This window comes from Candoia aspera, chromosome 1 (genome assembly GCF_035149785.1).
Source record: "Candoia aspera isolate rCanAsp1 chromosome 1, rCanAsp1.hap2, whole genome shotgun sequence".
NCBI classification, from domain to species: domain Eukaryota; kingdom Metazoa; phylum Chordata; class Lepidosauria; order Squamata; family Boidae; genus Candoia; species Candoia aspera.
In genome coordinates this window covers 222,513,956-222,541,066 of record NC_086153.1, presented here as the reverse complement: position 1 = coordinate 222,541,066, position 27,111 = coordinate 222,513,956, and the positions used below count along the sequence as shown (strand labels likewise).

Below are 27,111 nucleotides of genomic sequence, written 5' to 3'. Positions count from 1 at the left end.
CAAGGTTTTAAATTTAATAAATATAAATGTCCCTCTGTAGTGTGTGTGTGTCTATGTGTGTGTGTGTGTGTGTCTGTCTCTCTCTCATGGACACCATCTGGAGAGGGCCACAGAGCTCACAGGCAACACAACCAACTCCTGGCTTCTGGGGTGGTCCACAGAAGCTTTCAGTGATGAGGTTAAGCAGGACATCATGTAAAGGAAGAAGTTAGAACCAAAAGTATTATCACAGCCTGTGTATGAGGCATGGTATATCAAGCTGATCTGGACTTTGCTGTAGTGGTGTGTATATAGTATATCATAACACTTGGAAAATGTTTTGTTTTCCTTTTTAATCTCCCTCTCTACATTGTTTCTAACATATGGTCCCGTGATAGCTCCTGGAGTGATCTGGGCACATTTCACTTAAAAAATGTATATATCCTGGGATAAACCTGGCATTCCTTTCCTCTTTCTCTTTCTGCCACAGTATTACCATTTAGGGGAACATGTGCTGTGTTCTCTTTTACACTGGCATCATCTGTTCATACTAAATAAGACACTAAATAAAAATGGAGGGGGAGCATTATGACCTTCATCACTTTGTCAGTGTTTGTATTCTATAACTGTGTTTCCCATAAGAATTTTTTTCTACTTTTGTCAGCATCAGGAGAAACTGCAGTTATCTGTAGGCCATCTATTCCCATGGTGAACAGTAATAGATATAAGGAATCACACAGTGTTGCAGAATCACCTGAAGGTTTAATTTTGCTTGGATTTTTTTACTGTTATTTAAAATGTACTGTATCATATTTTATTATCTCCTCCCCCTCCTCCCAATAGCAGTTCATTGTTTGCCTCACAGCATTTAATCTGCTTATATCTGCCAGCAATTACAAATGTAACTAGATATCTTGGGAATGTTGACAAGGGCAAGAAACATTCAAAGTCTCAGCATAGAGCCAATGACAGTATCCAAGAACTGTGAATGTGGTACAGTGGTTTTAAGTTACCTAGAGTCTGTTCTGTGATATTGAGGTGGTTGTTTTCAGCCTGATTATGAACATAGAGCAAGAGCAACAAGGTTACTTAAAGTCTTAAACGAATACAACACAGTTATACAAGCAATTGTTTAAAATGTCTCAGCAAAAGAGAGTCTACCACCTTCTGAACTGGGGCATGCCATCTTTCCCTCTCCAAAGAGGACATGGCAGGAAGTGGTGAATGAACCAACAGCTTCTCAGCCTCCTTTGCAGTGGCTGGAAAGACTAAAACAAAAGCTATCATCTCACAGACTCAGCCAACGTATGTCATGTGCTGCTGCTACTACATAAGGTGAGGCAATTGATATGAGAAGTGAAGGCTGGGTCAGTTGGGGTTTTGCAAATTCAGCCAATATGTTAAGCATCTGCCAATCTATACTTTTAAAAATGCAAAAAACCTAATAAGGATAGGAATTAGATTTGAGGTTCCTGAATTCTGTGGAAGTCAGAGTTCATGTATATTTAATAACTGGCACTCTTGCCCAGAAATAGAGTGATAATATCCACATTTTAAAACTGAGTATGTATATTATATACAACTGTTCTGCTTAAAGTGTTCAGCTATCCTTGGATTTTGAGATAAGCACCAAAATGAACCCTTAGATCATGAGGCTTTGGAAGGCAATCCATTCAAGACAAGGCTGATGTTTTATCGTCGTTATTTGAATAAGCTGAAAGAGCCAGTTGCACCTTGGAATTTATAACTTGGATAATTGCCTCTCATCCCTGTAGAAGCTAGATGGGAATATTGCTTGGTGAATGCTGCTGGTTCATTCAGATGAAAATGCTGGCTGATTCATCTGCATGAACCAGTCACCCTTCACTGGAGATCTTTCTCTGCAATGAGGTAGATTATAGAGATAGGAAAAACTTTGTTTGATCTACATATCTATGACACTGACCAAATTAATACTTCCTGGATTAAAATGTGGATTCAAACAATTATCTTTTTGGACCATGCACTTCTCTAACAATTTGAAATGCAGATTCCTAAGCAGATACGAATGAAGCTCCCACCCCTTTATTTAGCATTAGGTAAAGGTAAAGCTTTCCCTTGACATTAAGTCCAGTCGTGTCTGACTCTAGGGGGCGGTGCTCATCTCCATTTCAAAGCCGAAGAGCTGGCATTTGTCCGTAGACACTTCCGTGGTCATGTGGCTGGCATGACTACACAGAACGCCGTTACCTGCCTGCCGAAGCTGTACCTATTAATCTACTCACATTTGCATGTTTTCAAACTGTTAGGTTGGCAGGAGCTGGGACTAGCAACGGGAGCTCACCCCGTCACGCATATTCAAACCACTGACCTTCCGATTGGCAAGCTCAGCAGCTCAGAGGTTTAACTCCAAAAATATTACTGCCCACATTATACAACAAAAAATGAGTTATGGCGATGCAATTTCCATATTCTGAAGTTAAACTATTTACTAAAATGTATGTACTAAGTTGCTGGTAAGCTAACTACAGTTGCTTTAGTTAAAGAAAAATACTTACCCTGTAAAACAAAAAGGAGAGCCAGTTTGGTCTAGTGGTTAAGGCACCAGTCTAGAAACCGGGAGACCAGGAGTTCTAGTCCTGCCTTAGGCCAGCTGGGTGACCTTGGGCCAGTCCCCCTCTCTCAGCCCTAGGAAGTAGGCAAGGGCAAACCACTTCCCAAAAACCTTGCCAAGAAAACTGCAGGGACTAGTCAAGGCAGTTGCCAGGAGTCAAAAACTGACTTGAAGGCACGAAAATTGACTTGAAGCCCAGCTCCTTCCACTGTATCTGGTCACATTTTGCAACGTTCGAAAGTTGGAAAAAAATGTGGAAAAGCCTGCTCCCTACCTTTAAAAAGATTGTTCTCTCATGCCTTGGAAACATCTGCCTACCAAATGTGTACTTCGCAGGAAAAAAAGTTGAAATTGTATGGATCTTTTTCTTTCCCTTTTCATTTGAAGCCTGGTGCAGAAATTGGCATGAACTGGTTTATGAGACACACACTGCATGTTTACAGAAAGACTGGTTTGTTCATCCTTCACAGATTGCAAACCAGCCTGGGATGGTCTTTGATATGAAAACTTATAATAATTTTAATTATCCAAAAGATCTAGACTTACCCAGATGATGTCTTCCTGTCTATACTGCTTCCAGTTGCGACCTGTATCACTGAACATTAGACTGTAGCTTGTGGTCCAATCTGAGCTTCCATACCTTCCCTGAGTAGCAATGCCTGTAATCTCTACTCTGTCTCCCAAATCAACCTGGAGCCATTGTTCCTCACTAGACTCCATTGGGGACCAGCCACCAGCTCCTAGAAGAAAAGACAACCCAGAATGATTCTTGTATTCATGCACCTCCATTTTATGTATGCTGTGTCTCCAATAAAGTGTTATAAAGAATTTAATGTTAGCCAGAAAGTTCTTCCCTTCAGGATTGCATATTTTTCCTGCCTTCTAATACTCAGAGATTTATCCTCATATAGGCCATGGACCCTTGCCATAAAATGCCTACTCTAGCAGGAAATTCATCATCACTTCTCACCCTGTTGTCATAACTTTCAGCTGAGTGGCAAGCTTGAAGAAGCAGATTGTCATGTTCACCGTTCCAATGTTGCCGATACATTGTAACGTTTCGCATGTCATTTGGCTGATGCGTGTTTCGTCTGGGAGGGGAGGAGGATTCCATCTCGTGGGACTGTTATATGTTAGTAGCTGGATTGGAATGTGTTTGGGTTATCTCGTGTGTTCAAGGTTCCTTTCCCAGGACATCAGCAGAAACAGTTACCAGCACCTGGGGGGCGGGGGGAGTTTGCAATGGCAGGGCAAGGGGAGGGATTACGTTTGAGCCGAGGGTTTTTAGTTTGTATTTGGCGTGCTTTTGCTCATTCTCAGCTTTCTCTGTATTTGCATACTATTCTTTAATAAATCAGATATCATTAAGTTCCTGTTTGTGAGTCTGAGTCTATTAGAGTAGGCAATCATTACATAAAGCTGAGAATCTCAAAAAATTTTCCTTTAGCCCCTTTCCAGATTTATCTTGTGAGGGAAAAGTGCTAGCGATGAGCGAAACAAATCCCCAAACCGCAGAAAGCAAGGAATAGAATGAAGGGGAACCCGACTCCACGGTGATAAGAACAGAGAGGGTCCCTACTCAGGAGCTCTCGGAGATTCGGGAGATGTCAAGCTCCAGCCTGGGAGAAGACGAGGTTGGAGGTAAAAGAGCCCCTGAACCGAAAGGTGAGTCGCCAGGTGAGCTGATCACCTGGGATGAAACACAGGGATCCCTACAAGGGACATCCAAAACGTCTTGGAAGCAGCGATACCCGATGTCCCCAACCGTGGTGAGGCAGGAGGGAAAGGAGGATTCCCAAACCCCTGACCGTATAAAACTGGCGGAGGCCAAATTGGAGTCACTAGAATTTATGTTCCAGAAAATGTCCATGGACTGGGGTCCCTGGGAGAGGAGGAGAGAGGAGTCTAGTCATAGGCATTTGACTCCTTCTTTGCCCCCACCTTCCCCGGAGGAAAGGAGTAGGACCCGGTGCAGAGAGGAAGCAAGGGTGCCGAGGGTGAGAATTTCAAGGTCCCCTCCTCAAGAGCAGAGATCCCTGGGAGCTAAAAGGAAGCCCGACCTCCCAGCTGTGGCGATGGGACCACCCAGAGTGGGGGTTAAGGACTTTACCGTTAAATTTGATGGAGATCCAACTAAGCTATCGTTCTTCCTTACCAATGCAAGGAGTTATATGGATGAATGGGAACTGTATTTTCGTTCAGAAAGAGCCAAGATTAATGCCATTGCCACTAAGCTCAAGGGGCGGGCTGCCGATTGGTATGTGCAGTTATGTCAATCGGATGCCCCTGAGCTGGAGGAGTTCGAAGAATTCCTGTGGGCATTGAAACTACACTTCGAAGACCCATTAGCTAAAGAAAGAGCAAAATGGGCGCTGAGGGAGCTTTGCCAGGGGCCACGATCGGTGGCAGACTACGCTCTGGAATTTAAGGCTCTGGCTGGGAAGGTTGAGGATTGGTCTCAATCCACATTAATAGAACTTTTTAAGGATGGTCTGAATACGGAGCTCCTGAGGTGGTTGCTCAGCAGGGACAACCCAGATACCCTGTATGAATGGATACAGTTGGCAGGGAAGGCTGAGCATGCCCATGAAACCTTCGCTCACAGGAAGGTGATGAGATATTCCGGGCTCAGCAAGCGTTCCCACACTGCTGCGCCCACTGGAAAGTCCGGTCAACGTGCCTGGGAGGAGGAGAAGGAGCGCCACTATGTGAAAGGGCAATGCCTCCAATGTGGGAAGGAAGGTCACCGAGCAGCGGCGGGCCCGAAGGGCAAGACCGATGATTGTTTGGGGAAGCCGTCGGGGAAATCTCCCTCCCTACCCAGGAAAATGAAGGCAGCCATGGCTGAAACTGAAGTGGAGGAGGTTCCTTACTTCAGGGGCGAGGGGAGCCCGATCTACACCAGCCGGCGGGAAACGCCAGCCACCTGCTCTAAAGAGCGCCTGTGGGCAGGTGGTGGAGGATGGGCACAAACATATTTCGGTGAGTGCCAACTATCCCACACTGACCGTTAAAGTGAAGTTAGGCTCCCGCACAAGAACCGTTGAAGTTTGGGTATTGATCGATTCAGGGTGTTCGCGTTGCTTGATGCAACCTGACGTGGTGGCTGCTTTGCAGTTACCCAGCTTTCCACTGCAACGTCCCATGATTTTCACCCAGCTGGATGGTTCTACAGCGGGGGGGGGGAAACCAGTCACCCATTTCACGGGCATGGTGGTGTTGCAAATGGGAAGCCACCATGAGGGGCTGCCATTTGTGGTGGTGCCTGTGGGGCATCCCTTAGTCATTCTGGGGATTCCTTGGTTGGTCCAACAAAACCCATATATAAATTGGGTGCACAGGACTTTGACTTTTGGGGATGGTTTCTGTCAAGCCCCTGGGGAGGATGAGGCTCTGGAGGCTGCAGTGGGGAGGGCGGCGGCAGCAACCCCACATTTCACCGTCACACCACTGGAGGGCTTGCCGGAGCAATACCAAAGCTTTGCAGATGTGTTTGGTGAGAAAGAAGCGGACCAACTTCCACCCCATCGAAAAACTGACTGTGCAATAGAGTTGGTCCCCGATGCTCAACTGCCCAAACCAAAAATCTATGCCGTGACACAAAAGGAACTGGTGGCGTTGAGGGAGTTTGTGGACAAAAACTTGGCCAGGGGTTTTATTGAACCAGCAAATTCACCAGTGGGCGCCCCAGTCTTGTTTCGAGCGAAGAAGGATGGGACATTGAGACTTTGTACAGATTACCACGGATTAAATGCGGTCTGGATATTAAACAGATATTCTCTGCCATTAATAAAAGACATGTTAGCACATCTGGCTAAGGGGAAAATCTTCTCTAAGCTGGATTTGCGGGAAGCCTATTTCCGTATCCGCATACAGGAGGGGGATGAATGGAAGACTGCTTTCAATTGTCCACTGGGTTCTTTTCAGTTTAAAGTTTTGCCTTTTGGGTTGGCGGGGGCACCAGGGGTGTTCATGCAATTGACCAATGAAGTGTTACATGAACATTTGTTCAAGGGTGTACAGGTCTATTTGGATGATGTGTTGATTTATACTGAAACGGAGGAGGAACATGAGCGCTTGGTGAAACAGGTGCTTAGCAAACTGAGAAAGGCTGAGGTTTATGCTAAGCTTTCTAAGTGTGAATTTCATCAGACTCAGCTTGACTACCTGGGGTACAGGATCTCTGACAAGGGCATTGAAATGGATCCTGTGAAGATTTGAGCTATTTTGGGGTGGGAGCGCCCGTGTACCCACAGGCAGCTCCAAAGTTTTCTTGGGTTTTCCAACTATTACCACCAATTCATCCAGGGGTTCGCAGAAATTGTGTTGCCTCTCACTGACTTGTTACATATGAAGGGGTTGGGGGACACACGTAAGGTAAAGAACCCGGGGGCATTGCTCAATTGGACACCTGAATGCCAGTTGGCTTTCGACAAATTTAAAAGCCTGTTCACTGCTGAACCCATTCTTCAACACCCTGATACCACTAAACCCTTTGTGGTTCAAGTGGATGCTTCCGATTTCTCAATTGGAGTGCTCTTGCTGCAAGTGGATGCTGATGACCGCCTGAAGCCCTGTGCGTACCTGTCCTGAAAATTTTCCAAGAGAGAAAGGCGATGGCATGTTTGGGAGAAAGAAGCTTTTGCAGTCAAGGCTGCTTTGGAGGCATGGCGCCACCTCTTAGAGGGGGCTAAATGTCCTTTTGAGGTTTGGACTGACCATAAAAATTTGGAAGCCCTCAGCACTCCCCGTAAGCTCAGTCCTAAGCAGATCCGCTGGGCTCAATTTTTCAGTCGCTTTGACTTTAAGTTGAAATTCATTCCAGGCAAGAAAAGCTTCCTGGCTGATGCGCTTTCCCGCCTGCCCCAGGATTCGGTCCAGGCACCTGACGTTGTGGGTACACTGTGGACAGAACCCCAATTGGGGTTGCAAGCTGTCACATGCAGTCAGACTTGTGCACAGCTGCCCCCAGCTTTGGTTTCACCGGCTGGGGGAAGGACGCCAATTCCATCACAATTGCAACAACAGTTCCTGCTAGAGCTGAAATCTGACACTTGGTTGCAAGCGAATAGGGACAATGTTACATTTGACAGAGGCTTAGCTTGGAAGCAAAACCACCTCTATGTCCCTGACAGTTTGCGAAGGGAAATTTTGATTAGGTCTCATGATGATAAAGTGGCTGGTCATTTTGGGTTTGTCAAAACCTTGCATCTGGTACGCCGCCAATTTTGGTGGCCCACATTGAGACGTGATGTAAAAAGTTATGTTGCTTCTTGTCCTGTCTGTGCCATGTCAAAACGGAAGGGGAGTAAACTGCACAGGCTGCTGCAGCCGGTGGCCAGCCCCTCCCATCCTTGGGAGGAGGTTTCCATGGATTTCATTGTGGATTTGCCTCCTAGTCAGAGAAAGACTGTGATTTCGGTGGTAAAGGACTACTTTTCAAGCCCATTTCATTCCATGTGCTTCTACTCCGTCTGCACAGCAATTGGCCCGCCTTTTTCTAATCCACATCTACCGGATTCACAGCAGCCCCTCCCGCTTGATCACGGACCGCAGGACACAGTTCACTTCTCACTTTTGGAAGGCATTTTTGAAGCTGGTGGGCACCAAGCAGGCGTTGTCCACTGCGTTGCATCCGGAGACTGACAGATCTACGGAGGCTCTTAATTCAACTCTGGAGCAATTTTTGAGGGCATTTGTCAACTATCAGCAGGATAATTGGGTTGATCTGCTACCTTTTGCTGAGGTGGCTTATAACAACGCCATCCATCAGAGCACAGGGCACACCCCTTTCCATACTGTTTTTGGCCGGGATTTTGTTCCCATTCCTGAGTTGCCTCAACCCCCCACACAGCCCTGCTCTGCTTCTGATTGGGCTGCTCAACTGGCTGATTCGTGGCCAGTGATTCAGCAGGCGTTGGCTGATGCCCAGTCTGCCTATAAACTGCACGCTGATAAGCGACGAGCCCTTCAATCTGCTTTTAAAGTTGGTGAAAAGATCTACCTTTCCACCAAGTTCATTAAGTCCCCTCAGCCCTCGAAGAAGTTGGCTCCTAGGTTTGTTGGTCCTTTTCCCATTGTGGGAGTTGTGAACCCGGTCACGTTTAAACTGGATTTGCCACACAATCCGAAATGTTTACATCCTGTTTTTCATTGCAGCTTACTCAAGCCTGCCAACCACTCAGATCATTGGCATCCACAACCCCCACCTCCTGCTCCGATCATGATTGACGGACAGCAGCATTTTGAGATGAAGGAGGTCTTTGATTCTCGCTGACTACGTGGCACTCTGCAGTACTTCATTCAGTGGAAACACTTTCCCCACCCTGAGTGGGTGTCTGCCTGTGATGTACAATCTCCTCTTTTAGTTCAACGCTTTCATCTCACTTATCCTCTCAAACCTGCTCCTTAATGTTTTTTTTGGGGGGGGCGGTATGTCATGTTCACCGTTCCAATGTTACCGTTACATTGTAACATTTCGCATGTCATTTGGCTGATGAGTGTTTCGTCTGGGAGGGGAGGAGGATTCCATCTCGTGGGATTGTTATATGTTAGTAGCTGGATTGGAATGTGTTTGGGTTATCTCGTGTGTTCAAGGTTCCTTTCCCAGGACATCAGCAGAAACGGTTACCAGCACCTGGGGGGGGGGGGAGTTTGCAATGGCAGGGTGATGTCATGAGTAAGGATGGCGAGCAGGGGGCTCCCATCCAGACTGTTAAGCGCATGCGTAGTACTGAGGAATTAGGTAGCCATTCAAAGAGACACAGATCGGGACCGCCTTAACCTTTGGGGTTTATATGTCTGGGTTTTTCCCACGCTTCTTCAGTTTGTTCGGATTCCTGTTATGTACAAGCAATAAAACATTAGAGACCAGTTCCTTGTCTCAGCGTGTTTCCTGGAAGTTAGGACAGGCGAGGGGAGGGATTATGTTTGAGCCGAGGGTTTTTAGTTTGTATTTGGCGCGCTTTTGCTCATTCTCAGCTTTCTCTGTATTTGCATACTATTCTTTAATAAATCAGATATCATTAAGTTCCTGCTTGTGAGTCTATTAGAGTAGGCAATCATTACACAGATTCAGTTTGCACAGATATGTCCAGTCCCATGTAGTCATTTATGACTGATGTTTGTGTGTGTACAGTATGTGTATCTTAACTCTCGTAATGCCTTTTTCTAGCTGTCTCCATAAGTGCTGAGGAATCTTGTTTACCAGATGTCTTATGGACAGCTAGATGCTCCTCAGAATCTAGATCAGGCATGAGGAAGAAATTTGTTTGGCTTGCATTGAAATGTTAATCAACCTAAATTATTACATACATACATATGTGTGTGTGTGCATGTTTATGAATGCAGTGGGTGCAGAAATGCATATATTTATGAAAATAACATAAAACTCTGCTTTATGCAGGCGCACACACACACACATGCATGCGGATATATCTCCTCATGAAATATATACATATACAGTACTGTGTAAAAGTTTTAGGCAGGTGTGTGTTTTTTTCACATCTGCCTAAAACTTTTGCATGGTACTGTGTTTTGTATGAACTTGTTCTTTAAAAAACTTTCTCAAAATATCACTGAGATGGAATGAACTAAATTTAAGATTGGAAACTGAGAGAACTTACTATTTTTTCTACGTCTCTATAAAATTTCCACAATTTGGATTTGGGACTTCAGTTTAGGCTATATATATTTTTATTAAAACACCGCCTCCAGTATGGTAAGATTACCTGCTCCAGTTACGTGAATTAACTAGGAGAAGGAAGTATAGTTTTATATTGATGGCTACCAATACCAAAAAGACGGTTTCACTGGTGGAAATATTATTACAATGCCAAGAGTATATAATCCCAGCAGAGTCACCCAAAGCATGAAGGTCAGCCCACTGCACACCTAAAGCAAGCAGGTACCTATAATAGGAAGCAGTGATGCAGGAAGCTAATGGGAGATGATGCTAGTGGAAGATGATTGTCATGAGTAAGGATGGCGGGCAGGGGGCTCCCACCCAGACTGTCAAGCGCATGCGTAGCACTGAGGAACTGTTCAGCCATTCAAAGAGACACAGATCGGGACCACCTTAACTCTTGGGGGTTATATGGCGGGGTTTTCCCCACGCTTCTTCAGTTTGTTAGGATTCCTGTTAAGTACTAGCAATAAATATTAGAGACCAGTTCCTTGTCTCAGTGTGTTTCCTGGTTGTTAGGACAATGATCACATTAGCGAAAAAGGCAAAGTTATCATTCCATACTTCGCAGGAGAAGGCAATGGTAAGCCATTCCTGGATTCTACCAAGAAAGCCACATGGATAGACATGATTGTTATACAGTACAGGATGATGGACCTCTCAGGTCAGATGGCACTTAACATGCTATTGAGGAAGTGCTGAGGATATTTTGGAGTATTAAAGGTGCTTATGAAGTGCTAGATTAAAGACTTTGGGACATCATGTTACTGATGTTGTCATGTGGGAAAAGAAAATCAAAAGCTGCAAAGACTGAATTACAGTGGGAATGCGGAATGTAAGAACTATGAACGTGGGAAAGCTCAACACAGTAAAAGATGGAATTAACAGACTACACATTGACATTTTAGGCATCAGCAAACTGAAATGGTCTGGAATTGGACACTTTCAGTCAGGATATTATACTTCTTACTACTTTCATGGTCAGGAAGGATATATTAGGGTACTTGGATATAATGTAATCAGGGACCAAATAATATAAATTAGACACCATTGTCAACCCTTTGTTTGTTTATTCGTTTAGTCGCTTCCGACTCTTCGTGACTTCATGGACCAGCCCACGCCAGAGCTTCCTGTCGGTCGTCAACACCCCCAGCTCCCCCAGGGACGAATCCGTCACCTCTAGAATATCATCCATCCATCTTGCCCTTGGTCGGCCCCTCTTCCTTTTGCCTTCCACTCTCCCTAGCATCAGCATCTTCTCCAGGGTGTCCTGTCTTCTCATTATGTGGCCAAAGTATTTCATTTTTGCCTTTAATACCATTCCCTCAAGTGAGCAGTCTGGCTTTATTTCCTGGAGGATGGACTGGTTGGATCTTCTTGCAGTCCAAGGCACTCTCAGAATTTTCCTCCAACACCACAGTTCAAAAGCATCGATCTTCCTTCGCTCAGCCTTCCTTATGGTCCAGCTCTCGCAGCCATATGTTACTACAGGGAACACCATTGCTTTAACTATGCGGGCCTTTGTTGTCAGTGTGATGTCTCTGCTCTTAACTATTTTATCAAGATTTGTCATTGCTCTTCTTCCAAGGATTAAGTGTCTTCTGATTTCCTGACTGCAGTCAGCATCTGCAGTAATCTTCGCACCTAGGAATACAAAGTCTTTCACTGCTTCTACATTTTCTCCCTCTATTTGCCAGTTATCAATCAAGCTGGTTGCCATAATCTTGGTTTTTTTGAGGTTTAGCTGCAAACCAGCTTTTGCACTTTCTTCTTTCACCTTCATCATAAGGCTCCTCAGTTCCTCTTCGCTTTCAGCCATCAAAGTGGTATCATCTGCATATCTGAGATTGTTAATGTTTCTTCCAGAGATTTTAACTCCAGCCTTGGATTCCTCAAGGCCAGCTTGTCGCATGATGTGTTCTGCATACAAGTTGAATAGGTAGGGTGAGAGTATACAGCCCTGCCGTACTCCTTTCCCAATCTTAAACCAGTCTGTTGTTCCGTGGTCTGTTCTTACTGTTGCTACTTGGTCGTTATACAGATTCTTCAGGAGGCATACAAGATGACTTGGTATCCCCATACCACTAAGAACGTGCCACAATTTGTTATGGTCCACACAGTCAAAGGCTTTAGAATAGTCAATAAAACAGAAATAGATGTTTTTCTGAAACTCCCTGGCTTTTTCCATTATCCAGCGGATATTGGCAATTTGGTCTCTAGTTCCTCTGCCTTTTCTAAACCCAGCTTGTACATCTGGCAATTCTCGCTCCATGAACTGCTGAAGTCTACCTTGCAGGATCTTGAGCATTACCTTACTGGCATGTGAAATGAGTGCCACTGTTCGATAGTTTGAACATTCTTTAGTGTTTCCCTTTTTTGGTATGGGGATATAAGTTGACTTTTTCCAGTCTGATGGCCATTCTTGTGTTTTCCAAATTTGCTGGCATATAGCATGCATTACCTTGACAGCATCATCTTGCAAGATTTTGAACAGTTCAGCTGGGATGCCATCGTCTCCTGTTGCCTTGTTATTAGCAATGCTTCTTAAGGCCCACTCAACCTCACTCTTCAGGATGTCTGGCTCTAGCTCACCGACCACACTGTCAAAGCTATCCCCGATATTGTTATCCTTCCTATACAGGTCTTCTGTATATTCTTGCCACCTTTTCTTGATCTCTTCTTCTTCTGTTAGGTCCTTGCCATCTTTGTTTTTGATCATACTCATTTTGGCCTGGAATTTACCTCCAATGTTTCTAATTTTCTGGAAGAGGTCTCTTGTCCTTCCTATTCTATTGTCTTCTTCCACTTCCACGCATTGCTTGTTTAAAAATAATTCCTTATCTCTTCTGGCTAACCTCTGGAATTTTGCATTTAATTGGGCATATCTCCCCCTATCACTGTTGCCTTTTGCTTTCCTTCTTTCTTGGGCTACTTCTAGTGTCTCAGCAGACAGCCATTTTGCCTTCTTGGTTTTCTCTTTCTTTGGGATGTATTTTGTTGCCGCCTCCTGAACAATGCTGCCAACTTCTGTCCAGAGTTCTTCCGGGACCCTATCTACTAAGTCCAGTCCCTTAAATCTATTCTTCACCTCCACTGCATATTCCTTAGGAATATTAGTGAGCTCATATCTAGCTGATCTGTGGGTCTTCCCTAATCTCTTTAGTCTGATCCTAAATTGTGCAAGAAGAAGTTCGTGATCTGAACTACAGTCAGCTCCAGGCCTTGTTTTTACCGACTGTACAGATGTCCGCCACCTTTGGCTGCAAAGGATGTAATCAATCTGATTTCGGTGTTGTCCATCTGGTGAAGTCCATGTATAAAGCCGTCTCTTAGGTTGTTGGAAGAGAGTGTTTGTTATGCAGAGTGAATTGTCTTGGCAAAATTCTATCAGCCTGTGTCCTGCTTCGTTTTGTTCTCCCAGGCCATACTTACCTGTAATTCGAGGTGTCATTTGACTGCCCACCTTAGCATTCCAGTCTCCTGTGATGAAAATAACATCTCTTTTAGGCGTGTTGTCCAGTAGGTGCTGCAGATCCTCATAGAACTGCTCTACTTCAGCTTCTTCAGCATTTGTGGTTGGGGCGTATATTTGGATCACTGTGATATTAGATGGCTTGCCCTGAATTCAAATTGAGATCATTCTGTCGTTTTTTGGGTTGTATCCAAGCACTGCTTTAGCCACTTTACTATTAATTATGAAGGCTACTCCATTTCTTCTGTGGTCCTCTTGTCCACAGTAGTAGATCTGGTGGTCATTTGATGTGAAGTGGCCCATTCCAGTCCATTTCAGTTCACTGACGCCCAGAATGTCTATCTTTAATCTTGACATCTCACCAATAACCACATCCAATTTGCCCTGGCTCATAGATCTTACATTCCAGGTTCCAATGGTGTGTTGATCCTTAGAACATCGGATTCGCCGTTCACCACCAGCACCGTCGGCCGCTAGCCGTCCTTTCGGCTTTGAGCTAGCTGCGTCATCACGTCTGGGGCTAGTTGAGCTCATCCTCTGTTCCTCCCCAGTAGCATTTTGACCATCTTCCGACCTGGGGGTCTCATCTTCCGATGGTATACCGACATATCTCTGGTTGTACTGATCCATTTAGTTTTCACGGCAAGAATACTGAGGTGGGTTGCCATTACCTTCCCCAGGGATCGCATTTAGTCTGACCTCTCTGTCATGACCTTCCCGTCTTGGGTGGCCCTTCACGGTTTAGCTCATGGCATCATTGAGGTGCTCAAGCTCCAGCACCACGACAAGGTAACGATCCTTTGCATGACAGGTCAACCCTTTAATAGGTTGATTATCCAAATTTATGCTTCAACTGGTGATGCAGATGAAGCATAGTTTTCTGAGTTTTATCATCAGTTTGGAATTGACAGAACAAGGTGGTTAAGGGAACAGGCTAGAAACCAGGAGATGGTGAGTCCCAGTCCCGCCTTAGGCCTGAAAGCCGGCTGGGTGACCTTGGGCCAGTCCCTCTCTCTTAGCTCAACTCACCTCACAGGGCTGTTGTTGTGCGGAAGAGAGGAGGAGGAAGGAGTACTAGGTATGTTCTCTGCCTTGAGTTATTTATAACAATAATAAAGGCAGGATAGAAAATAAATAAAAATAATAATACTGCTTGTGGTTGGAGACTGCAATGGCAAAGTGGGAAATGTTAAGGAGGAAAATGTGGTTGGACTGAATGGCCTAGGAAACCAAAGTGAAGGAGAAGAATAACTTATCAATTTTTGCCAATCCAGTGTTTCCTTTGTTGCTAACATAGTTTTCAGTCAATCAAAATGATGCCTATATACGTGGACATCATCAAATGGAGTACATAGAAATCAAACTGACTATATTACTGGTAGAAGAAGGTACAAGATTTCAGCTATAAGAGCCAAGATGTGGCAAAGGGCTGACTGTGGAAGAGATCGCAAACTGCTCACGCACAAGTTTCAAATTAAGCTGAAGTGGAAGAAAAAAGCCAACTAGTTTCCACAATATGATCTTGATCATATACCAACATTTTCAGAGAGCACAACAGGAATCATTTTGAAGTCCTGAAACTCATTGATAGGGAATCAGAGGAAGGGTGGAATTAATCTAAAGAAGCTATTAAGGATGAATGTGAAAACAGACTACCAAAGATCAAGAAACAGAAGAAAGCTAACTGGATGTCAAAACAAACAGTGGAAGTTGTCAAGAAGAAAAGAGGCATCAAGGCCAAGACTGATAAAGGTCTCAGGAAGTAACTGAATTTCAGAGAATTGCTAAAAGAGACAAAAAGCAGCATTAAAACAACTGTAAAGACATCAAAGATAAAAACAGATATGGAAAAATAATAGAAGTCTTGCAAATGATCTTTGAACTCAGGAGATTCCAATCTTTAATTGGTATGCTAAAGTATGCCAATGGACAGATGTTGTAGGAGGAGAGCTATGTTAGTCTATAGTGGCCAAAACAAAAACAAAAACAGGAGGAGTCTGGTAGCATCTTTTCTGACTAACACATTTTATTAAAAGACATAAGCTTTTGTGAGCTGAAGCTCACTTCACCAGAGGGACAGATAGCAACTGATCCAAAGAAGATTAAACAGGGAAGGAGTATACTGAAATTCTATACAATAAAGATTTTAACATTCAAAATACCTTAGAAGATATTCTGTACTTAAAAGAATCCCTAGTAATAGAAGCTGAAATTGGGTCTACACTCTAGTCATTATCAAGTCAGAAGACTACAGGAATTGATGGAATATCTCCAGAATCATGGCAAGCAACAGAAAAAGATTCAGTCAAGATTCTAACCAAGCTATGCTAGTAAATCTGGAGCATGACATAGTGGCCAACAGATTGTAAGTCACCCTACATACCAACATCAAAAAGAGGAGACTTAACAGAGTGTCAAGCTATCATACGATATCTTTAATTTCACACATAAGCAAAATAATGTTTAGGAAGGTCCAGTGCAGATTAGACCTGAGCCTTAAAAGTGACAATGACAGTATGGAAGTGGTGGATAACTTCTACCTTTCAGGATTAACTATCAACAGAAAAGGAATCAGCAGTCAAGAAATATGCCACAGACAAGCACTTGGTAGAGAAGTCACAAAGGCCTTTGAAAAGAGATATTCAGATGCTGGGAGTGTTGATTCCTACAAATATCAGAACTGTGAAGGCAATGACTTTCCTTGTGATACACTATGGAAGCAAAAGTTGGACTTTGAAGAAGCAGGACAGAAAGACTATTGATGCCTTTGAAATTTGGTGTTGAAGAAGACTCCTGACAATATTATGGATAGCCAAGAAAGCAAACACATGCAGTATCGAACAAATCAACTCAAAGGTTTTACTTGAGCCCAAACAACCAGGCTCAAATTCTCATACATCAGACACATTATGCAAAGACCTACAGTAGCTTTCTGGAGATATCTGTAATGCTGAGAAAGGTGGAAGGAAAGAGAAGAGGACAACCAGCTCAATTATAGCAGCAATGAGTTCACCATTGGAAGATCCGAAGGACCAGGTCAGGGATGGTTCTACCTGGAGAAAATCTAGCTATGTGGTTGTTAAGAGTTGACATCAACTTAATGGCACATAATTAATCAATCAATTTGTAATTGTTTACAAAGTTACAAATAACTTTTAAAAAAAATAGATATAAGAGAAGGGGGAGATCAAGGTTTTAATATACTTTATGCTGTCGAAAGCCATATAGATATGCTATAAACTGCTTAATTTGCAGAAATGCCAGATGTCGCAAGAGTTTCCAAAGTAAATATTTTTGCTTTTCTCCAAACAGAATTGTTTTGTTGATTTGCGCAATTAATGTAGAAAGAACTGAAGGCAGGTTTCTATTTTCCTTCTCCTCACAAGTATTTCACTGAATTTTCTCTCCCTGGGAGAGGCGGGGAATCTCTCACAAAATATTTTCTGAATATTTTGGCTTGTTCATAGAATGCAATTCTTTCTTTCTTGCCATGTTTCACTGGATATCCCCTTGTGATACATAAACTCTGGAGAGCACATGCCAGTTGTTGAGGCCCAGGAAAATGAAAAATTATTACTACAGCCTCAGCCATAGCATGTAGAGGCAATAAGAGAGGGACAGGTTCAAAGCCCAGACAGAAGATTATACCGCAGGCATATTTCAATTACTTGATTCCCTTATTAATAGCTGCTCAGCCAATTGTTTGTTTTTATTGTTCTGCCTAGATTCCCTACTGCCATTGTCTGCAATATTCTAGAATCTCCTGTAAAATTACAGTGCTTATTTACAATATAAGCTCTGCATGCCAACATCTTTTCCCTTCCCTTAGGAAAGTAGAGATAAGGCACAAAGAAAGGCAAATTCTGCCAGAGATCCATTCATTGCTCACCACAATTTGGATGCTTCATGTGGTCTGAGAAATGTCTTTTTTTAATGATATGCTTCTTATTTGACATATGGCCATAAAAACCCACTCTAGCATGTGTAAGACAAAGAGACAGTCTTTCTGGTTTTTAGGACTCAGCAACATGACACACAAAGAGATGCAAATTACACTCGCAGAGACAGAGGTAGGTGTTAACAATCATTTTAGAAGAAATCAGTGTGATGGAACTGGTAAAAGTATAAATGAATATATATTTTTCTGTAATATTTTAATGTTATGAATCTTTATTCTAAGTTGTAAATGTAATCCATATCTGAATTAATGTTCCTCTCTAATAACATTGTTCTGGAGCCATCTATTGCAATTTTAGTATCCCCAACTAATGATGATAATTTAGGAGACAAGTATGTGCACTGGAGTGAGATATAGCTTTTCTGATTTAGATTCAAATATTGTTCAACTTCGGTCCATGTCAAAGTTCAGGTGTATTTGAAGAATTAGTGAAAACCTCTGAGGAAATTTTGGAGAACTTAAATGAATTTCATTGAGATTAGGAAAATTTCATCAAGGAATTTCATATATTCCTAGATGCAGTTATGTTCCAATAACCCATTGGAATTAGAAATTATATTTTAATTAAAATACTGAACAATATTTGAAATGTCTTCTTGAGATATTGTTCACTACATTCTGCTAATTTTTTAATATCTTGGAGCCATGTTGTCTAGTGCTTTCCTATTACATTCAGGATTCATCAAATCTGAATAGGGAAAAAGGGACTGAGTTTAAAATATATCTGCATTTCACTGGAGGCTGAGAGAGAAGGAAACAGCAGAAGATAATACAGAAAATAGTACAGATTTTATGTTAAATGCATTTCTCATTAAATAACCATACTAAAAGTAAGGGTTAGCTAGGATCTCTCTTCAGTGCTGCTCAGAGTAGGGCTACCAGATCTCAACTGCAAAAATCTGGAATTCTATCACCACTGCTGTTTTCTGGTCCTTGTCCACTACCACAATGTTTGGTTGATTGGCCAGTACCTGCCTGTCTATCTGGATCTGGAAGTCCCACAGGATCTTAGCCCTGTCATTCTCCACAACCTTCTGTGGAATCTCCCATCTGGCTTTGGGAGGGTCTAGCCCAAACACTGTGCAGATGTTCCTGTACAAAATGCCAGGTACTTGGTTGTGCCATTCAGTGTATGCTGTTCCTGCCTGCATCTTACACCCTGCCACTATGTGTTGGACTGTCTCTGAGGCCTCTCTGTACAGTCTGCACCTTGGGTCCTGTCTAGTGTGGTAGACCCCTGCTTCTATGGATCTGGTGCTTAGTGCCTGTCCTTGTGCTGCTATGATCAGTGCCTCAGTCTTTTAGTCCAGCCCTTTCCAGCCACTGGTAGGATTTCCCAAGGTCAGCCACCTCAGCTATCTGTCGAGGGTACATCCCATGCAGGGTCTTGTCTTGCCATGGCACCTCCTCTGCTTGATCTTCCTTCCATGTCTGCTGCTGCCTCAGGCATTCTCTCAACAACTCATCTTTGGGTGCCATCTTACTGATGTACTCCTGGATGCTCTGGGCCTCATCCAGGACAGTGGCTTTGACACTCTCCAGACCCCACCTGCCCTGTTTCCATCTGGTGTACAGTCTCTGGGTGTTGGACTTGGGGTGGAAGCCTCTGTACATTGTGAGGAGCTTCCGGGTCATCACATCAGCAGCCTCCATGTCTTCCTTTAGCGAGCTCACTATACTGGCAATGTATCTGATGACTGGCAGGACATACATGTTGATGGTATGGACCTTGTTCTTCCCACTGAGCTGTCTCTTCAGGACCTGTCTTATCCTTTGGTGGTACTTGGTTGTTGCTGTCTTCCTTGCCTCCTCATTGTGGTTCCCATGTGACTGGGATACCAAGGTACTTGTAGCTGGTCTGTATGTCTGCTATGTGGCCTACTGGTAGTTCCACCCCATCAGTCTTAACTACCTTCCCTCTCTTTACTACCATCCGGCCACACTTCTCTAGTCTGAATGACATCCCAGTGTCCTCACTGTACATCCATGTCAGGTGGATCAATGAATCAGTGTCTCGTTCACTCTTAGCATACAGCTTGATGTCATCCATGTAGAGGAGGTGGCTGATGGTAGTTCCACTCTTGAACTTGTATACATATCCACTTCTTGTGATAATCTGGCTGAGGGGGTTCAAGCCCACGCAGAACAGCAGTGGGGACAGTGCATCATCTTGGTATATGCTGCACTTGATGGCAACTTGTGCAAGCTGCCTTGAGTTGACTTGCAGTGTTGGCTTCCATAGTTCCATTGAGTTCTTGAGTAAGGTCCTGAGCATCCTGTTGACTTTGTATAGTGCCAGGCATTCACAGATCCACGTATGTGGCACTGAGTCATAGGCTTTCCTGTAGTCAGTCCAGGCTCTGCTCAGATTGTTCTGTCTAGACCTTGAGTGTCAGGCAACTGTTCTATGTATGAGCAGCTGGTGTTTGGAGCCTCTGGTGTTGTTCCCAGTGCCCTTCTGAGCTGTGCTCATGTACTGGCCTCTGTGGTCCTGCAGCTTGGCAGCTGTGATGCCTGATAGGACTTTCCATGTTGTGGGGAGGCAGGTTATTGGCCAGTAGTTAGATGGTGTTGTTCCCTTGCTGGGGGTCACAAGTCAAACCTCTGACGTGTGTGTGTGCATGTGTGTGTGTATAGTTTATTCCATCAATGGCCACCAAAAAAAATTAAAAAAACAACAACACTAAAGTAAAATGAAATAGATGAGATAAAATACTAGCATAACAAAGATAAAATAACATATAAAAATGTGACATATACTGCTATAATAGTGCATTAGTTATCTGTGTAAGTGTAAATCTAAAATATTACAGACTATGAAGTAAAATATATATCACCTAAAAACAAGATAGCTAGTATGTGTTAATAAAACAGAAGCAATTATTTCTATAACTAGTTATGCCTTATTTTCATTGCGCCAACACAGAATTTGGCTACTGCACAGGTGATAAGGGGTTTGGGGTCAAAATAATAGTTTGGAATATTATGTCTGTGCTTATTTTAATAGTCATTTTCTATAATTCATATAGGCAGATTAAATGTTCTTCTGAGCTATCGAAGTTGCCTTTTATAAATGATCTTTAATTGTAAATCACCAACATTAACTATATTACCTGAAGCAAATAACCATTGTTTCAAGATATTTGGAATATTCAATTTTAAAATGTAACATTTCTAATTTTCAATGTCCAACTCTTAAAAAAAAAAAGCAGGGAGAAATTGGATGCCTGCAGATTCAGATTCTGCTCCAGAGATGTTCACAGTAATACTGTAGATGCAACAGAGCTACTAAAATTGTTCTTTTTTTCCCCTTTATTCCACAGAAACCCTCCTAGGCCGCATGGGAGGCCCAGGAGACATACTCTGTTCCTAAGAAATTAAAGGCCCACCTGTGTGAAGTGCTAGTAAAGTGTTTGTACAAACATCTGTTTTTATGCTTTCCTGACTGTACTTATTCTCCAGACTACTACTGGAAAAAAATGCATCGAATCAAACAATATAGTATCAGCTGTTGTTTTCATTTTCAGTATTGTTCAAACCTTCTTTGCCCCCAAGGAATCCTGCAGATGCCTGCAGATTCAGATTCTGCTCCAGAGATGTTCATAGTAATATTGTAGATGCAACAGAGCTACTAAAACTGTTCTTTTTTCCCCCTTATTCCACAGAAACTCCCCTAGGCATGTTGAACTCCTACAAGATACTCATTTGCTAGAGTTGAAATCTGCTGCTTTAAAGTAAAAGGACAATGTCCAACTTCACTATTTCTACTCCAACAGCATTTTCTTTCCTCAGGACCAAGAGAAGCAATTAGTCATATTTTTGAACAAGGGATGCTATGACAACTTGGGAATCCAGAACTGAACATTTTTGGTCTAATTCAAAATAGGAGAAAAAATGCAATCTTGCTGCGGATCTTTCCATAATTATCTATTAAGGAAGTGCATCTGTAGAAGAAGTAATGTGTAATTGTATAAAACATACAGGAATATGTAGAAGGAAAATACCAAATGCAAGATTTGAACATGTACAATTCTGGTGCACAGGTTTCCATTTCCAAGACCAGCTGAAGTTTTTTGAAGGTGCTAGGAAGGTGCTGAGAAGGTGCTGTGACACCTTACCACAATAATTGGTTTAAGGTACTTAATCCAGATTTACTTCCTAAATGTGTGTTGGAAGGAGCATCATGATGCTGGGGAAGTGACTTCTTTGGTTCTCACTCAACTCCTGGTGCCTACATGGAAATTTTCATGACAACCTGATCATGGCAACAAGCTAGAATAAAGGCTCAGAATACCAATAGAAGCAAACTTTTTTCAAATACAAATCTAAAAAGCTTGAACAAAGGTGTATGAACTTCACTTTTATACTTTGTTAGCTGATTCTTGCAAGTCAAAACTTGTTTTTGCTCTGCAACTGAATTTAGCTTTGAAAACAGTGACGTATGAGATGGAAGGAGAGACGGGCCATTGTAGCAACTGCTAACATACAGTATATGGGTTGTCTTTTGTGGCTATAGAGAAAGGACATTTGTGGGATAACAAAGGTTTATTTAACAGGGAACTACATTAGAACATGAACTTACTTAGTGTAACCCATATAGCTGTGGTTCCCTCAGGGCACCATAGTGAACTCACAGGGGCACTGCGGGATTTTTTAAATTTTTGAGGGAAACAGCAGTACTTGATATGTGTCACACCCTGGCCAAACTACTAACCTGAGATAGTTTGCAGTTTTGGCTTAGGGGTGCCATGAGAGCATTACTGAGACACTAAGGGCATCTTGACCCAAGAAAGTTTGGTAACCTCTGCTATATAGTATGGTCTTAAACAGGAAATGGGTTTTCTACATCTGACCCAAATCTTCATCATCTCAATGACTTGGGAATGCAGAAATTCTTGACCTTATTTTGTTCTTCTGTTCATATATTAAGAGTTAACCATTTAGGATCTTATCTTTTAGAAATACTCCTTCATAGCTTGCTGCTCATTCAGTTCCTTGTTAAGTGAAGCTTAACATCTTTATCTCTACCCTACGTGGAGGGCTTACATTTAGACAGCTTTCATAAAGCATGCCATAATAAATTATTTCCCCTCAAAAGCAAACTGTTTCGTATCACAGAATCCTCTCAAAAGTGAGAGCTACACATAGTTTCTTCCACTCTCTGAGCCTTGGCAGAAGGAAGTAGGAAGACCCAAAAATATATTGCTGACTTATTTTGCCAAGTTAATGCTGAAACTTGGTGTGAAAAAAATACTAGAGGCTTTTGCTGTACATTAGGGCTTCTACCTGTCACAGAATTGGTTTCATCAGATTCCTTTCTCAGCTATTTGGAAACACTACACTGAGTCACCAAAATCTTTATTCTAAGCACAGCATTAAAACCTAAGAGAGACTTACATTCATATTTCAACTATGTTACAAAATTATAGTATAATTGTATTTTAATATTTTAATATAAACCACCCAATCTTGCCAATGCATGACAAAGAATAACAGTTTTTTAAAAGATTTTTTTTTACCCCACCTTTATTACTTTTATAAATAACTCAAGGTGGGGAACATACCTCATACTCCTTCCTCCTCCTATTTTCCTCACAACAGCAACCCTGTGAGGTGAGTTGGGCTGAGAGAGAGCGACTGGCCCAAGGTCACCCAGCCGGCTTTCATGCCTAAGGCAGGACTAGAACTCTCAGTCTCCTGGATTCTAGCCCAGCACCTTAACCACTAGACCAAACTGGCCATAACAGTTAATAACTAAATAATAAAAACATGATTGTATTACAGTTGGGAGTTGCAGTTGAGAGGCACTAGATACAGCTGCCAAAGACTATAAGAAATTTCCTTCTCAACTGTTCCCATCCATAACATCATGTAGCCTGTTAGCTTCTGCCTATTGCCACCCAGACCACTCCAAGAAGACTGTAAGAATTTCATTAAGGTGATTGATCTATTCACTGAATCTGCTAGGTGGTAGATATTTAAAGCATAAGGAGAATGCATAGTTTTGAATTCATGAGAAACTTTGGATTGGAACCATTTATGCCTAAGACTTTACACTGCATTTAAAAACTTACAACTAAACAAAAAGCTATTTTGTCTTACAGTCTTTTTGTTCTGTCCTAAACTAAACTGGATTGAAAATCTTTACCATCTGATCTCTTCAGATCAATGTAGCAGGAAAGTTGTTAATCATGGAAGCCATCATCTCTCAGCTCTGATAAGCCATTTCTTCATAGTTAAAAGCAGCAAAAAGGATCTCAGTTGGTTCTGATTGCAATTATTGTTTTTTTTTTCTAGTATGATAAACCATCTGTATTTGCTGCCTCCAACTAAATATAGAGATATTCTGGACTGTCGTTATGATGTCTGAAAGGCTTTGGCTCCTAATACATCTGAAATGTCTACACCAAATATTTTGGGCATCATTAAAAACAACTGAGCTTCCAACCTGGCTCCAGTTTGAGACTAGGTATTGCATATTCACTCAACAGAGATGGCAACTGAGCAAGTATGGTGATCGTTCCACATTCTGGATCATTGTTTTTGCACATGGGCCAGCTGGGAAGTGAATACATGGAGTACAACATGAGTCTTGAAGCAGCCTGATTTTGCAGTAATTGCAGCTGATGTTGGCTGAGAGAAGCTGCCTGGTGTACAACTGGATAGGCATACAGCCAACACTCAAGTTACTTCCCTTGAGCTCAAGTTGTCCTTCCAGTTGCCAGACTCCACCAAATGATTCCTCTGAGTTAATCAGGACATTAATGCATTTTGATAATCACCAAAGTAATGCCTGTAGCCAACCTGTGATAAATTCCTGGTGCATGGAGGCCCATGGGTTTGCTCCCATTCATATTATTCACACTATTTGAGCATTTTATATAGATAGGTATTTTAGGATGTTTTTTTTCATTAATTTTTATTGAAGAAGTTTTTACAAAGTAAAAACAATACAAATTTAAAGGAAGAAGAAAGTAAAAGAAAAGTGGTAAGTAAATAGGAAAAAAAGAAAAAAGGCAAAGAAGAAAGGTGGGGAGATATAAAGGAGTGGCTTCCAATCTTCTTTACAGCACTTCTAAATGTATTTATATTTTGTCCTCTCTCTCTCTCTGAGATTACAGTGTGGCTCCCTTCTTTCCATATTTTATCCTTTCTAATCATCAGACCCATAAATCACAAGTTTTGCTGATTTGTTTTCAGCAAAAAGTCCATAAAGGGTTTCCAGTCACTGATAAATGTAGTTACTGTCTTTTCCCTAATCAAACAAAGCAATTTTGCCATCTTTGTTAATTCTTTCATCTTTTAAATATGTATTCCAGGATATTGTAGTGCTCTGAATAGAAGGCCCGTTCTCTACAACTCTAGACAGAGGGACAGGGACACAGACAGCAACGTAGTGGTTAAGGCCCTTAGGCACAGAAGCCAGCTGGATGAGCTTGGACCAGTCACTCTATCTCAGTTCTAAACTGGAATATTGGAAAAGATCTATCTACCAACTTGCACTAGACAAGCATGGTAGATTACATCCTATAACCTTCAATTAAGAGGCTTTCATTTTTTTTGTGGACTGATTTGGTCTGATACTATAATACATGTACAGCCATACACATACAGTAATTGGGACAAATAAGCAGTAGACACAGAACAGGAGAGAGTCAGATAGTTATCGATGCATAAGTGAGACACTGATTGTGTGGTTTACAGGAAAAGCTGTGCAGAAGATCTGTTCTTTTACTGATAGAGTTACTGGACTAATAAATGAGGGCACATCCTAAAAACAGAAGCCTGCAGAAATCTAGGTAAGATATCCAGGAGAGAGGTGAAATGTTGAGCTGTGGTATGGTTGATGGAAAACCTCCTTTGATTTGAGACGGTAATATTTATTCCTTAATCAATTGTGAATTGATTGATTTTAATGTTTTTTTTTTAAAAAAATAAGGGATCTGTCTCCTTCTCAACACAATTCTGGTCATATCAGAAATCAGAAAGCCTATTAGTTGTTCCTTTTCCTCATCAGCATTATCAAAGCTCCTAGGATTAGGAAGCTATGAGGAGTGGGAAATAGTTGTTGCTAATCCAGGGCAGTTTGGAACAAAAACATGTTGGCTTGCTTCCATACTAGTAACAGAATGCAAGAAAAAGATTTAGGAAACCAGAGATCTTTCAAAGTAGTGCAACTGAATGTTATGATCAGTTTCACAATTGTTAGATCCCATTGTTCTTCAGTTTCTCTCCTTTTCCATCAATACTTCCAAAGTTGAGTTACCACTACCTTTGGGAACTGCTAAGAGAACTTTGGTTGACTCAAGGATGTATATAAAAATGCACCAAAGAATTATGCATCGTGGCAACATTATAACAGTCTGTGACCTTACCGTCCCGTCTGATGAGCTTTGCAAAGCTGGGGCTGTGGCTATTGGAGAGTTTGGACGAACTGTCAAAAGCTGTTGCAGGTAATGAGAGTACCAGTGGCTCTTCACAATTATCTACAAAACAAAACAAAAAAGAACAGAAAGCATGAAGTATAATAGAAAAACACTTTTGGCCTATCAGGATAGTTCCCCCACCAAGCTATTTGATTTCTGTACAGGTTCCTTGCTAGTTAAGGAGTTACCTTAGAAGAAACAAGCTTGATAATAACATTCTCTGCAAAAATATGCATAATACTATATATATATATATTTTATATATATATATATATATATATATATATAATATTTTCGTCAACAGTTGTCAACAGATTTGGTGTGAAATATCCCACTTTACCTCTAAGAGAATATAGTCTTGTAAGTTTAGCCTCCTAAGACGATGTTGCAAAAGGAGGACTCAAATTTGTGAGACCAGAAAAGTATGTGTTAGACAAGTCTCTGCAGCTCTACCATGAGGATGACCACTAATGCTTTCCAAAGTGCTCATCCACATGATTCCACATATATATCAGTTCCTACCCACAGGTGAGACAGCCCAGGGCTTGCTTCAGGTGCTACGCTCTAAAAGTAGTGTTTCCTCTAATATCCTGCCTCAAGATGCAGCGTGTAGGCAATGTAGGACATGGTGATGTGCATCAGGGAGGTGGCCTGAATTGCTCCATGCCAGCAACCTTCACGTTGTTCTGCCAGTTCCGTGGAACCACCCCCTTCACTCTGCTCTCTGACATCTGTCCCCATCAATGGCAATTGGTACTGGAATTTCCATCGCTAAGCAATGCAGTTGTAAAGCGTGATGTCACATGACAACATCTCTTAGTGATGGTTATCCCAGCAATCCCCATTGCTGTCATTAAGCAAGGACCACACTGATCATTTATCAAGGACCTCACATGACTGCAAACAGGCCGGCAGGTGAGAGCTACAGGCGAGTGGGCAAGAGTTATGGGCAGGTTGGCAAGTCCCATGGGTGGGCACTATGGAGTGCAGGTGGGCAGG

At 42.3% G+C, this 27,111-nt stretch overlaps 1 protein-coding gene across 1 annotated transcript in view; it reads right to left on the bottom strand.

Annotated features, from left to right (window-relative positions):
* The window catches only part of CNTNAP5 (contactin associated protein family member 5), a 317,159-nt gene extending 290,278 nt beyond the window's left edge, over nt 1-26,881 (bottom strand). The window contains exons 1-3 of the mRNA XM_063309182.1: nt 26,842-26,881; nt 26,062-26,172; nt 3,119-3,312 (exon numbers count right to left, since the gene is read on the bottom strand). Of these exons, the coding sequence (XP_063165252.1) occupies nt 3,119-3,312; nt 26,062-26,172; nt 26,842-26,881 (345 nt within the window). The remainder of the gene's footprint in view (nt 1-3,118; nt 3,313-26,061; nt 26,173-26,841) is intronic.
* Between the last annotated feature and the right edge of the window lie 230 nt (nt 26,882-27,111).